Source organism: Neofelis nebulosa, chromosome 4 (genome assembly GCF_028018385.1).
Source record: "Neofelis nebulosa isolate mNeoNeb1 chromosome 4, mNeoNeb1.pri, whole genome shotgun sequence".
Lineage (NCBI taxonomy): Eukaryota > Metazoa > Chordata > Mammalia > Carnivora > Felidae > Neofelis > Neofelis nebulosa.
The window spans coordinates 114,066,539-114,079,132 of NC_080785.1; the positions used below are offsets into that span (position 1 = coordinate 114,066,539).

General features: G+C 51.2%; 1 protein-coding gene across 2 annotated transcripts in view; it reads right to left on the reverse strand.

Moving 5' to 3' along the window:
• Positions 1-2,237: 2,237 nt before the first annotated feature.
• The window catches only part of WNT7A (Wnt family member 7A), an 80,964-nt gene continuing 70,607 nt past the window's right edge, over positions 2,238-12,594 (reverse strand). For both annotated transcript variants that reach the window (XM_058725855.1, XM_058725854.1), the window contains exon 4: positions 2,238-4,687. In XM_058725855.1, the coding sequence (XP_058581838.1) occupies positions 4,208-4,687 (480 nt within the window). In that variant the 3' untranslated portion in view covers positions 2,238-4,207. The remainder of the gene's footprint in view (positions 4,688-12,594) is intronic.

Consider the following 12,594-nt stretch of genomic DNA (forward strand, 5'->3'; position numbering starts at 1 on the left):
ATAGTGGATGAAGGGTGCTGGACCCCAGGGTCGCTGAGGTTGTACCACTGACAAGTTGGCATCTGAGTTGAGTCTTATTAGCCAAAGAGAGCCAGCCATGCAGAGGTCAGGGGAAACAGCATGTGTCGAGGCCCAGAGGCAGGACTGGAACATGGCCTGTTGGAAGAACATTAGGCTGGAGCCTAATGAGGGAGGGGCTCTGTGCTATAACAGATGAACTTCCAAATCGAAGTGGCTTCCACAAAATGACCTCTATTTCTTGCCTGTGGGTGTTCCTGACCAGCAGGGGGCTGTCCTCTGAGTGGCCATTCAGGGACCATTCAGGGCCCTACTTTCTGTGGTTCCACTGATACCCTATGGCCCCTGGGTGGCTGTGTCAAGCTAGTGGAAGGGAAGAAGCACGGAAGGGAAGGAAGTGTTGATGGGCTGGGAATGGAGTGCTTTGTCATCCAGAACCTAGCCCCCTCGGCCACTCCCAACTTCAGGGGAGACTGCAATTGCTCCAGCAATGTGACCCAGAAGAAGAAGACCCGGGCATGGCAGGAACCCAGCCGGACTCCTCCAGCGAGTGGCCGCTGAGTGTGCCGACAGAGGGATCAGATTTGGGTATATTTTGACTTAGACACATGGGATTTGTTGACGGATGGGAGGTGGAGGAAGACAAGACCCAAGACTGCCTCTAAGACCAGGCAGCCGACAGGGGCGCCTGGGTGGCGCAGTCGGTTAAGCGTCCGACTTCAGCCAGGTCACGATCTCGCGGTCCGTGAGTTCGAGCCCCGCGTCAGACTCTGGGCTGATGGCTCGGAGCCTGGACCCTGTTTCCGATTCTGTGTCTCCCTCTCTCTCTGCCCCTCCCCCGTTCACGCTCTCTCTCTGTCCCAAAAAAAAGTAAATAAAAAACGTTGAAAAAAAAAAAAAATTAAAAAAAAAAGACCAGGCAGCCGACAGAGGTGAAGAAACTGAAGTTCTGGGGTGGGGGGAGAATGGGAAGATTTGGCGTTCCCTTGGACAGCTGCCAGGGTACTCCCTCCAGGCCTATCCCTTTAGGGCCCTTGGGAAGGCCCAGATCCTGCCCTGTGGAGCCTTGCGCTAGGTTTAAACAGAAGTCCAGAAGGCATGTGGGTGTGTGTGCCCCTGCATGCGTGCATATGTATGTCTGAACAACAAATAGGAACTTTATCCCTCCCAACACCCCCTCTGAACTACTTTGCTGCTGCTGGGGTGCACTGTGTTGGTGAAAGGCCTTCCCCAGGAGACACAAGTGCCGGCCTCAGTCTTCTTCCTGCTAGACTTGCTGCGTGGTCTTGCGTAAAGCCCTGCCCCTCTCTGGGCCTCAGTTTCTCCATCTCTGAAACCAGAGGTTTGGAGCAAATCAGAGGCCGCATGCTGGTGGCAGAAAGGCCAAGTTCAGCTTGCTGCCTGCACCACCCTCATGGTGTTTGTCAAAATACCCAAAAAGTGGGAGATTTTACTTAACATCTTGCTTCAGTCTCTTAAGATTTTGGCCTTGTTAATGTCCGTTTTGTTGAAAAGCCACTTCAGGAATAAGCCAAAGAGGGGGAAAATACCTTTGCCCAGCAGAGTCAAATATTTATTGCCATAAGCTGGGTTTGAAGAACCTTATCATTATGGAAAGAAGAGTAATAATACTAATAATAATATGTATCATTCATCTACTGCTCTGAAACTCTAATCATTAGCAGGAGGATCCTCACAGCAGCCCCGTGACGTAGGTATTGTTTTCCTACTTTTACAGATGGAGAAACTGAGGCTCAGAGCTCACCTGGGCTGGGGGCCTTGGAGAGGGAGCGGGCCCCAGGGTCGGGGACCAACAGTGTGCCAAGGGGCCAGGTGACAGATTGGCAGCCGACCCAGCCACTCTTCTCGTTGGCCTGGCTTCCCTCACGCCACGTGTACTCTTCATCTGGATAGTGAGGGACTTCTGGTATCTGGGGAGGCTGGTCAGAACCTTCCCCCTTCTCAGGCACCATGAGGCCGGGAACAGAGGGATGCAGGCTTGGAAACTCTTCTTGCTCATGGCAGACTCTGGTTTTCTAAGGCAGAGAGAAACTGTGACGTGGGATCTGCAAGAAAATGTTGTACATCTTCTCCTCCCTTACCTAGCCCCCCAGCCATGCGCCCAGCCAGCCAGCCACCCATCCGTCCACTCATTCCTTCACATCCCTTCCCACCCTGACACCCAAGTAAAGAAGAAATAAATGGTCCAAGGGAAGAAATCAACCAACCATCCAGCCATTTTATTTGTCCATGCTGCGATCCGGGCCCAGTGCTGACATTGGGGAGTCCAACAGAGCCCAGACACCGAGGGGCTCCCAGCACGTGGGGCCATCAGGCTGTGGTCTCAGAGGTATCTGAGTTTCACCAGTGTCTGTGGGCACAGAGCCCAGAGGAGCCATCTCGATGGCTCAACACAATTGCAAAAGGTCCCTGCACACCACACCTCACCCACAAGCAGAGACACCAGGGGACCAGCAGCTGCCCAGGCGCACGCCTGCATGCACACGTCACCCTGAATCTCTCAGGCACATGGGGAGAGAGACACACACAGCCGGGCATATGCGGGGGCACACAAGGTGTACGCACATCGGGACCCCAGAGGAGTGTGAAGGTGCAAAGTCACACAACGACCCCAAGTCTCCCGAAGGTCTCACACACACACACACACACACACACGCGCGTGCACACGGAAATGCAAACGGACACATGTTAGGACACCCACAGCCTCTTGGAGGAGAGCTTTCCAGGTCGAGAGGCACTGGATGTAGGTGGAGCCGGGGCAGAGAGGCCTCGTCTACACCTCTCTGCCAGTCTGCCCCAGGACCGTGACATCCGTAGGAAGCCCTGCCGTCCTTGGGACCCCTCACCCCAGCTTTTCTGCCCCGTAACTGAGGACTTGGCCTCACCTCTCGGGACACACGGCAATGGCAGGGACATCCTGGCGAGGAGCAGCCTCCCTGAGCTGGTTTCTGCTGAGTGGCGATCAAGCCCTGTGATAGTCACCCAATGCCAAGGGCACAGGCCTGCCTGCCACATGGCTCATTACGAGGTCACTGCTCAGCGACCCTGCTCAAAAGGCCTGAGCTTCACAGGTGAGGCTGGGGATCTGATTCCTTTCCCAGGTAATACCGATGACACTTCAGTCCAGCCATCCAGGGGCCACTTTTGCCCACTTGGCCAACAGAACTCGAGAACCCAGCTATGTGAGGGTCCCCATGGGGACCAGGCCTCGTTCCTCCTTACCCCAAAGTGAGTACCGGAATTAAGAAGAAGCACAGGCCATGGAATGATACAGGCAGACTCGATATAAATAAAATATTCATATAAAAATAGTCTCTTAACAAAATATTCTCTCTTATCCAGTGGCTCACTTTCCAAAAGATGGAAACTGCTGGGAGTTTTATTATTATCTTTCCTCTCTCTCTGTATTCCAAACTGGATTTTTCTACTGGTGTCAGTTTGAGCTGGGAAGGACTCGAGGGTGGGAAACGTCTCCAAATCTGGACCAGCTTAAATTTCTGGATAAGTAGCAGCAAACAGCAAAAAAAATATAAATGTGTGTGTATATATATCTATATATGTATAAAGGACATCTGCTCTTAAACATCTAGTGCTGTAAGGGGGTACCTGCAAAATCAACTAGTAGAAATATCTGCATAAAGAATAATTATGTACAGTTCTACTCGGCTCCTTGCCCTAGTGACAAAATTATCCCGCAAGGAAAGCAAGCGGTCCACTTTGATTGCAGAAAACGGATCCCGACGAGGTGGAAGGATTCTTTTTAATTAAATAAATTAATATTATTTTTTTTATCAGAATAAATTGTTAAATATTGCTATGTTGAGGCCCAAGGGTCCAGAGCTCCTGGTGCGAAGAGGCTCTGCTCCTGCCAAGGAGGGCCCCCCCACCCGCCGGCGGTGTCTGGGGTTGGGTGCAGCAGCAGTGGGTGAGGAAGAGAACAGGCAAGGGCTCTGGAGAGATCTTTCTGACCGGCGCCCGCCGGAAACCCCGCGAGAGGTGTCCCTACAGCAGAAAAGACAAGCTCAGCATTCCTGCGGTTCCCCGTGCAGATCCGGGAGGAGACCCGCCAGGGTGACTCCAGCTTGGAAGCTGTCCGGTCCTCCCCGCAGTCTGACTTGCGGCTGGAGGCGCCCACCCGGCCGGAGGGCGGCGCGGCGGCGTGCGGGGCTCACTTGCACGTGTACACCTCGGTGCGCTCGCTGCAGGTGTTGCACTTGACGTAACAGCACCAGTGGAACTTGCAGTTGCACTGCCACACGCGGGCGTACTGGTGGGTGTTGTAGCCGCGGCCGCAGCACATGAGGTCGCAGCCGCTGGCCTGCGGGGCCGTCTTGTTGCAGGCGCGGCCCTGCGTGCCCACGCTTCCTGTCACCGGGTCCTCCTCGCAGTAGTTGGGCGACTTCTCGATGTACACCAGGTCGGTGTCCATGGGCTTGCGGTACGACAGCGGCTTCTTGATCTTCAGGAAGGTGGGCCGCTTGTTGCGGCTGGCGCGCACGGGCTCCACGTGAACGGCCTCGTTGTACTTGTCCTTGAGCACATAGCCCAGCTCCCGGAACTGCGGCAGCGTGGTCCAGCACGTCTTGGTGGTGCAGGAGCCTGACACGCCGTGGCACTTACACTCCAGCTTCATGTTCTCCTCCAGGATCTGCAGGGGCGGGCGGGGAAGAGCACAGCGCACACGTCACTGCACGCCGGCCACGGATGGCCTCCAGCCCCGCCCACCCCCGCCCTTCCGCCCCGCCTGGGCTTCCTTCCTTGTAGGTGGGGGAAACTCACACCTGGTGTCAAGTCCCTCTCACCTCCGGGCTGTGGGCTGTGCTTCTACCTGGAACTCACCTCTTCTCCTGGCCTCCCAACTCCTATCTGGTCCTTAGACTGGTGCTCAGATCAGGCCAGTCCAGAGCACACGGAGGTTCTCTTTGGCCGGCACAGGCTTAAAATCATTTTGAACCAACACTTGAAAACCGGGAGCTAGACTTCCAGGTGTTTTTTTTTTTGTTTTTTTTGTTTTTTGACAAATAGGGCATCTGGCGATTCTAGAGCGAGACTCAAATTATTTAATAACTGGTACAGCTGAGTGCTGACGTTTGCGCATGGAAGCTGGCCAAAAATGCCAGCATAGCTGTCCTGCTCTCCACGATCTCTGCCACACTGCCACATGGCAACAGCGCCTGGAGCTGTACCTCCAGCTGCCTCCTTCACGGGCTGGCAACCCCCAATTTGCCACAGTCCCACCACTCCCTACTGCCTCCTTAACCTCAAGTATGTATTTTCAGAGGTCATCTGCTTTGACCACTTATGACATCTGCCAGGCACAGTGATTGGGAACCCTGGCTCTGATCTAACCTTCCCTGACCTCCAGGCTAAGATGATGTGCCTCTCCTTCTGAGTTGCCAATACCTTTGGGCTCCCATCGCCATGGCACTGAGAAGCAGCACTGTATAGGGAACAAAAAGCACAGATTCTGGAGCCTGGGTTTAAATCCCAGATCTAACATGAACCTGCTGTGTGCCCTCGGGCAACTTACTTGAGTCCTCTGTGCTGCAGTTTCCCCATATGCAAAACAGGGATGATAACTGTAATTAATTATAATCATGCAACAAATTACCTGACAGCAACAAAAAGGAATGAACTTATACACACAAGAAAAACAGATCTCTAAGATGTGATGCTGAGCGAAAGAAATTGGATGCAAAAAAAGAAACATACTGTATGATTCCACTGATATGAAGTTCAAGATCAGGCAAAACTAAAGGCTGGGTTTCACTTGGTCTTTATTTGCATACACGGGCAGTGGGCCACAGATGGCCTGTGAGCTGCATTTTCCCGACACCTGCTTTGGAATATCCCAGCAGGAAAAGAAGGCAACATTTACGCAACTCCCCATGGTACTAGATATTTAGGTTGTTTTCAGGCTGTGGATTTTTAAAAAAAATCTTTTCTTTCCCTCCCTTCTTTCTTCTTCTTCTTCTTCCTTTTTTTTTTTTTTTTTTTTTTCTAAATTTAAATTCAAGTTAGTTTATATACAGTGTGGTCTTGGTTTCAGGAGTAGAACCCAGTGATTCATCACTTACATTTAACACCCAGTGCTCGTCCCAACAAGTGCCCTCCTTAATGCCCATCACCCATTTAGCTCATCCCCTCAGTCCCGCCCCCTCCACCAACTCTGTTTGTTCTCTGTATTTAAGAGTCTCTTATGGTTTGCCTCCCTCTGTTTTTATTTTTTTCTTTCCTTCCCCTTTGTTCTTTCTTTTTTTTTAACCGTATTATAGAAGGGAGTATCTTTGGAACTAAAGCTTCTCTTCCCTCCTTATCATCTTTTGCCTGATTTTATCCCAACAGACATTTTTGAAGCTCCTACTGTGTACCAGGCCCTGGGAGGGGCATGTGCTAGTGAGCACAGTTTCTGGGTCATAGTGTATATGAGCATTTTCATGGTCTTCATCTGGACTGCCAAATTAATTTTGCCTGTTGTATAGTGGGGAAAAAGTGCATTAGTGAGTAAATGACTGAATATTAATCACCTGTATACACACTGGGCCCATGCTTTTATATATGGCATTAGTTAACTCCATGAGGTTAGTATGATTCCATTTTACAGGGGTCAAAACTGAGGCTCACTATGTCCTAGAGCTGGCCTATGAGGCATTCAGAGGAAAGGGTCTTATTGCTGAGGGTTGTGCATCAGCTGCTTGGTGGCTGCTCACTTGCTTTGTGACCTTGGAATTGTCACACCCCCTCTCTGGGCCTCAGTTGCCTTTGCTGAAACATGCAATGAAAGCAATTCTATCTTTTCTGACAAAAGTCAGGGTGCTGGAACAGAATCAGACATTCAAAAAAAATAGTCATTAGTTCTGCCTCTGGGCCTGGGCCTGTGTGGGTGCTGGGGACACAGAGGTGACAAGTTAAGGTCCCTGTCTCCAAGGAAGGGCTCCTGTTCAGGGTCCTCCCATTTCTAAGAGCTCTGCATCCAGGAGGAGGTGACCAGTGCTCGAGTCAATGGACTCAACAGGAAGGGAGGGCCACCCTGTTTCAACCACAGTATCGGCAATCGAATGAGCCAGCAATGCCACAAGCATCCAGAATGTTCAGGGACAGAGAATCAAGTTGGCTGAATGCTCTGATTCCAGGACACTTAGTGTGATAGAGCACCTACTGCATGCAGGCAGCCTCGTATGACCCACACACACATACAGCTGGTACTGATGAGCAGCCCCCAAATAACACAAATAATGTCCCTTTTGGTTGTCAGTGAGGAGATAGTTCCCAAGCGTCTGGCCCTCCTTCTGGCCTTGGCCTGAGAAGCACAGAGAAAGAGCAAAGCTCAGGGGTGTGGCAATGCACTTTGGGGGCCGGGTGAGGCAGCAGCTTCTGGCCCACTGAGATTTCAGTGCAGTCAGAGATTTCAGCCCAGACATGCTGGGGACACTCAGAGCGGATTCTGACAACACTGAGGACGTAGGGCACCTGGAACCCTCTTCACGGCTGGTGGGTGTGCACACACAGCACGCGTCTAATAAAGCTGAAGACGCTCAGAAATTTCACTTCCAATGTATATACCTGAGAGAATCAAATGTTTGTGTGCACAGGAAACAGGTTCAAGGACGTTCATCGGCACAGCATTCATGGACACACGGAGAGTGCCCAGTGTGGACTCATGATCTCTCTCCACTCTGGGCACTCTCCATACGTCCATCCATGATGGAATGGGTAAGCTGAGGGGTGCAGTCAATGGGACATTACAGGATAGTGACAATGAACAGCCACAGCAAACCACGCCAACAGAGGTCAAGGTCAGAAACACAGGGGAGAGGGAAAACAGCAATCATAAAAGACTTCCACAGAATGATTTCATCTATACCAAGTTCAAAAGTGGACAAAACTGGATTGTATTGTTCAAGGGCACATATAGAGGGGAAAATTACAATAAAAGGCAAAGAAGTGAGGGTCACAAATATCAAGACAGTGGCTGTACCTGGAGTTGGGCACGAGGGTTTGTGGTTGACAAGGGTCACCTGGGGCACTTCTGGGGTGCTGGCAATGTCTGTTCCTTGATATGGATGCTTTATAATTATTCTTTTAAACCAATGTAGGTGTTCTCTGTGCTTTTTTGCACAAATGCTTTATCTCACAATTTATAAAAATGCAACACGGGGCACCTGAGTGGCTCAGTCAGTTAAGCATCCGACTTGGGCTCAGGTCACGATCTCAGGTTCGTGGGTTCAAGCCCCGCGTCAGGCTCTGTGCTGACTGGTCGGACCCTGGAGCCTGCTTGGGATTCTGTGTCTCCCTCTCTCTCTGCCCCTCCTCACTTGCACTCTGTCTCTCTCTCTCTCAAAAATAAATAAACATTTAAAAAAATGCAATGGGTACAATAGCTACTAAGCACAGGAAAGGATGCTCAACATCATTAGGCATCAGGCAAATGCAAATCAAAATCACAGTGAGATACCCCTTCCCACCATCTAGGATGGCTGACAGAAGAAATACAGACATAGCAAGTGTTGGCAAGGGGGTGGAGAAATGGAAACCTTCACGTGACGCTGGTGGGAATGAGAAATGGAGCAGCCCTGTGGAAAACTATCCAGTAGTTCCTCAAAATGTTACACAGGGTTGTCACATGGCCCAGTGCTATGACCTCCCTTGAGTCTTACAGCCCCCCAACCGCCATATTCATGTGTTGAACTCCTAACCCCCAAGGAGTAAGTGGGGACTTTGGAGGTTCTTAAGTCATGAAGACTTAAATGCCTTGTTAAAGGAGGCTCCAGAGAGACCCCTGGCCCCTTCTACCATGTGAGGACACAGCGAGAAGGCACTGGCTTTGAGCCAGAAGGAGGGCCCTCACCAGAAGGCAACCGTGCTGGCGCCTTGAGCTTGGACTTGTAGCCTCCAGAACTGTGAGAAGTAAGTGTCTGTTTATAGGGTCTGTGGTATTTTGTGACAGCAGCCTGAACAGACCGAGTCCGCCCAGCAATTCTGCTCCTACGGATACACTCAGGAGAAATGAAAACATATGCCCATACGACAACTTGTAAACCAAAGTGAACAGCAGCATTCTTCATAATTGCCAAAGTGTGGAAACAACCTGGCTGTCCATCACCTGATGAATGGATAAACAAAATGTGGCGGATCCACACAATGGAACGTTATTCCGCCACGAAAAGGAATGAAGTGCTGACACATGCTACAACATGGATGGACCTTGAAAGCATTGTGCTCAGGGACAGAAGCCAGACACAAAAGACATAAACGGTATGACTGCATTTATGTGCATTGTCCAGAATAGGCAAGTCCGAGAGACAGAAGGTAGATTAGTGTGGTTTGGGAAGAGACTGGGGGAAAGGAGGCACAGGCTTCTTTCTGAGGTAACGAAAATATTCTAAAATTGTGATCATGGTTGAGCATATCTGAGAATGTGTTAAAAACTGTTGGACTGTTTACTTTAAATGAGTGCGCTATATGGTATGCGAATTATACCTCAATAGAGCTGTCTTTTTTTAATAGAAATTTCTTTCTTTCTTTTTTTTAGTTCATTTATTTATTTTGAGAGAGAGAGAGAGAGAGAGCGCACATGCTGGGGAGGAGCAGAGAGACAGAGAATCTGAAGCAGGCTTCCTGCCGTCAGCGTGGAGCCCGACGCGGGGCTCGAACTCACTAACTGTGAGATCACAACCTGAGCTGAGATCAAGAGTCGGACATTTAACCGACTAAGCCACCGAGGCACCCCAAGCTGTTTTTTTTTTTTAAGTCCCTGGAAGGTTTTAGTGAAAAAGCAATAGGTTGTATTTGTGAGGTTGTGACACCCAATGTTTTCGCTGTGGCGGATGCTGGGCCCTGAACCCCAGTGGCAAGGGTCAGGCTCCCGGGTCAGGTTGGGTGCAGCTGCCACTCCCGCACATCGCCTCCCTCTTCCTGTGAGGCCACAGCTGGCCTGGGGCCATGGCAGTATTTGTGTGGGCCCCTAATCAGATGATGTCCAGCCCGTTAACCCTGCAAACTCTGCATTTTGAGAGACTTAATGATTGCATTATATCCGCACTAAGCCGGGCATAATCGCAGCCGCCCTTGCCAGAACTGGCCACCCAGACGGGCATCCGGATGGGCACCCAGCCCTCTGCCCGAGGCAGGGGACAACAGCAGAGGAAACAAGTGTGGGACAAAGCCACATTCTTTACGGCCCCTGCCCCCACCCCCCGAGGCCAGGCTGGCTACGGGCTTCTCGGCTATCCAGGGGGACTTCCAGGACTCCCTTTACACTTGAAGAGTCTGGACTGTGATGCAGTGACACGGAGTCAGAAGGTTTGCAGGCTCTAAGATGACACAACCCGGTGTACCCTCCCAGTGCCTGGCACGCAGCAGGTGCTCAGGAAATGCCCAAAGGTAAACTCACCATCAGGGTGCGCTCAAACTGTTCCACGACCAGCAAGGGGCACCCTGAATGTTCAGGGTCCGGGAGGCCTTGCCTGGCCAGGCATCAACCCTGCGTCGCTGGGCCGAGGGGAAGTGGGGAGGACCCCCGGGGCAACCGTGATTCGGGGAGGGGCAATCACAGGGCTTGGAGCACCCGGTATGGACACGTGTCAGTATTTTATGTCCCTGGTGGCACTGCTGGGTCCCAGCTTACAGAGCGGCCACATAAGACTGGTTGGGGTCTGCCATTTCACCAGCCTGTGATGCAGACATGCCTCAGTGCAAAAGGAAAGTGAAGGAGAAAATAAAGCTGCGAGGCCTGGAGTCTGGTGCCTCACGGTGTCTCGGGAGAACATGGACTCCTCCCGCCTCCTGCCAGTGCCCTGGGGTCTGAACACCGCAAGGGGCCTCAGGTTAGTGGGGTGGGAGGACTTTGGGGGCAACAAGAAGTTCCTGCTGCAGGGTTCAAGTTTTACCTGACGAAGGGGCGGAGTTCCCTTCTCTTCCCCACCTGTCACTGCTGCTCGGCTAGGAGATGGGACTTTATCGTGAGTGGACAGGGAAGCCAGTGGAGGCCAGGACCACGAGTCAGGATTTATAAAGCTCGCGTAGCCGTTGTAAAAAACGTACCACATTCGCGCAGAGAGACTGTGTGTGCCGGGGCCGGGCGTGTGTGGGAGATGCCTGTACCTGCTGCTCAGCTTTGCTGTGAACCTAAAACTGGTCTGAGAAACAAAGTCTATTTTTAAGAAGAAGATCTCAGGGGCGCCTGGGTGGCTCAGTCGGCTGAGCGTCCGACTTCAGCTCAGGTCATGATCTCGAGGTCTGTGGGTTTGAGCCCATCGTCGGGCTCTGTGCTGACAGCTCGGAGCCTGGAGCCTGCTTTGGATTCTCTGTCTCCCTCCCTCTCTGCCCCTCCCCTGCTTGCACTCTGTCTCTCTCTCTCCCTCAAAAATAAATAAAAATAAAAATAAAAAATTTAAAAAGAAGAAGATCTCAGAAGAGAAGCTGTATGCGGGGATGGTCTCTGGCGTGGAGATTGGGCCATCTCTGATGCTAACTGGCTGTGTACCTTCGCTGGCCCTCAGTTTCCCCATTTTGAACTCAAGGGTCTGAACTAGATGATCTCCAAGGCCGCTTCTGCCACAGTCTCTCTGTCTTCTGACTCTGTCTGTCTTGGCTCTGTATCCATACTGCTTTTAACCTATACAGAGTGTTTTCAGACCCTGATGACATCTGATTTTCCTGACACTCCCTGACAGATGGACATTAAACTCCCATTTCACAGGTAAAGAAAGGGAGGCTCAGAGAAAGGGAGGGACTTCAGCAGGTTCACAGAGTGTGTGTCCATATGTGTCTCCAGACCGCTCCCCACACTTCCATCCCTTGGCCTTGCCCCAGGGGACGAAATGGCCTCTGACCGTTGCTATTGGTGATTGGTTGGTTGGGCCGGCTGCATATCAGTCATAGGACAGTTTGAATGCAGCTGTGACTTCTACCTGGGCCTGACCAGTGGAAGGCACTAGAGGGAGACTGGAGGGAAGGAGGAAAGTCCTGACAAGTCCCGCTCCTACTTGCTCCCTACAGGGCCTCACATTTTCCATCTCCCTAGAAAGAAACACCATACCCATTAGAAGTCATTCCCTATGTCTCCTTTCCCCTCAGTCCTAGGCAACTATGAAACAGCATCCTGTCTTATGATTGGCCCCTTCTAGACATTTCATAGAAATGGCATTATACAACAGGTGGCCTTTTGTGTGTCTAGTTTCCTTCATTCAGCATGTTTTCAAGGTCCTTTTCATGGCTGAATAATACTCCGTTGTCCAGATATGCCACACTCTGTCCCATTCATCAGTTGTTGTGTCCCCTTTATGATATATATTTTTAGGTTTATTTATTTATTTTGCGAGAGAGAGAGAGAGAGAGAGCATGCACAAGCAAGGGAGGGGTAGAGAAAGAGGGAGAGAGAGAATCCCAAGCAGGCTCCGTGCTGTCAGCACAGAGCCCAATGCAAGGCCCGAACTCATAAACCATGAGATCATGACCTGAGCCAAACCCAGGAGTTGGACACTTAACCAACTGAGCCACCCAGGTGCCCCAGCCCCCTTTTAAAACTGCCCTTAATGTTCTAGTCTGAGTGCA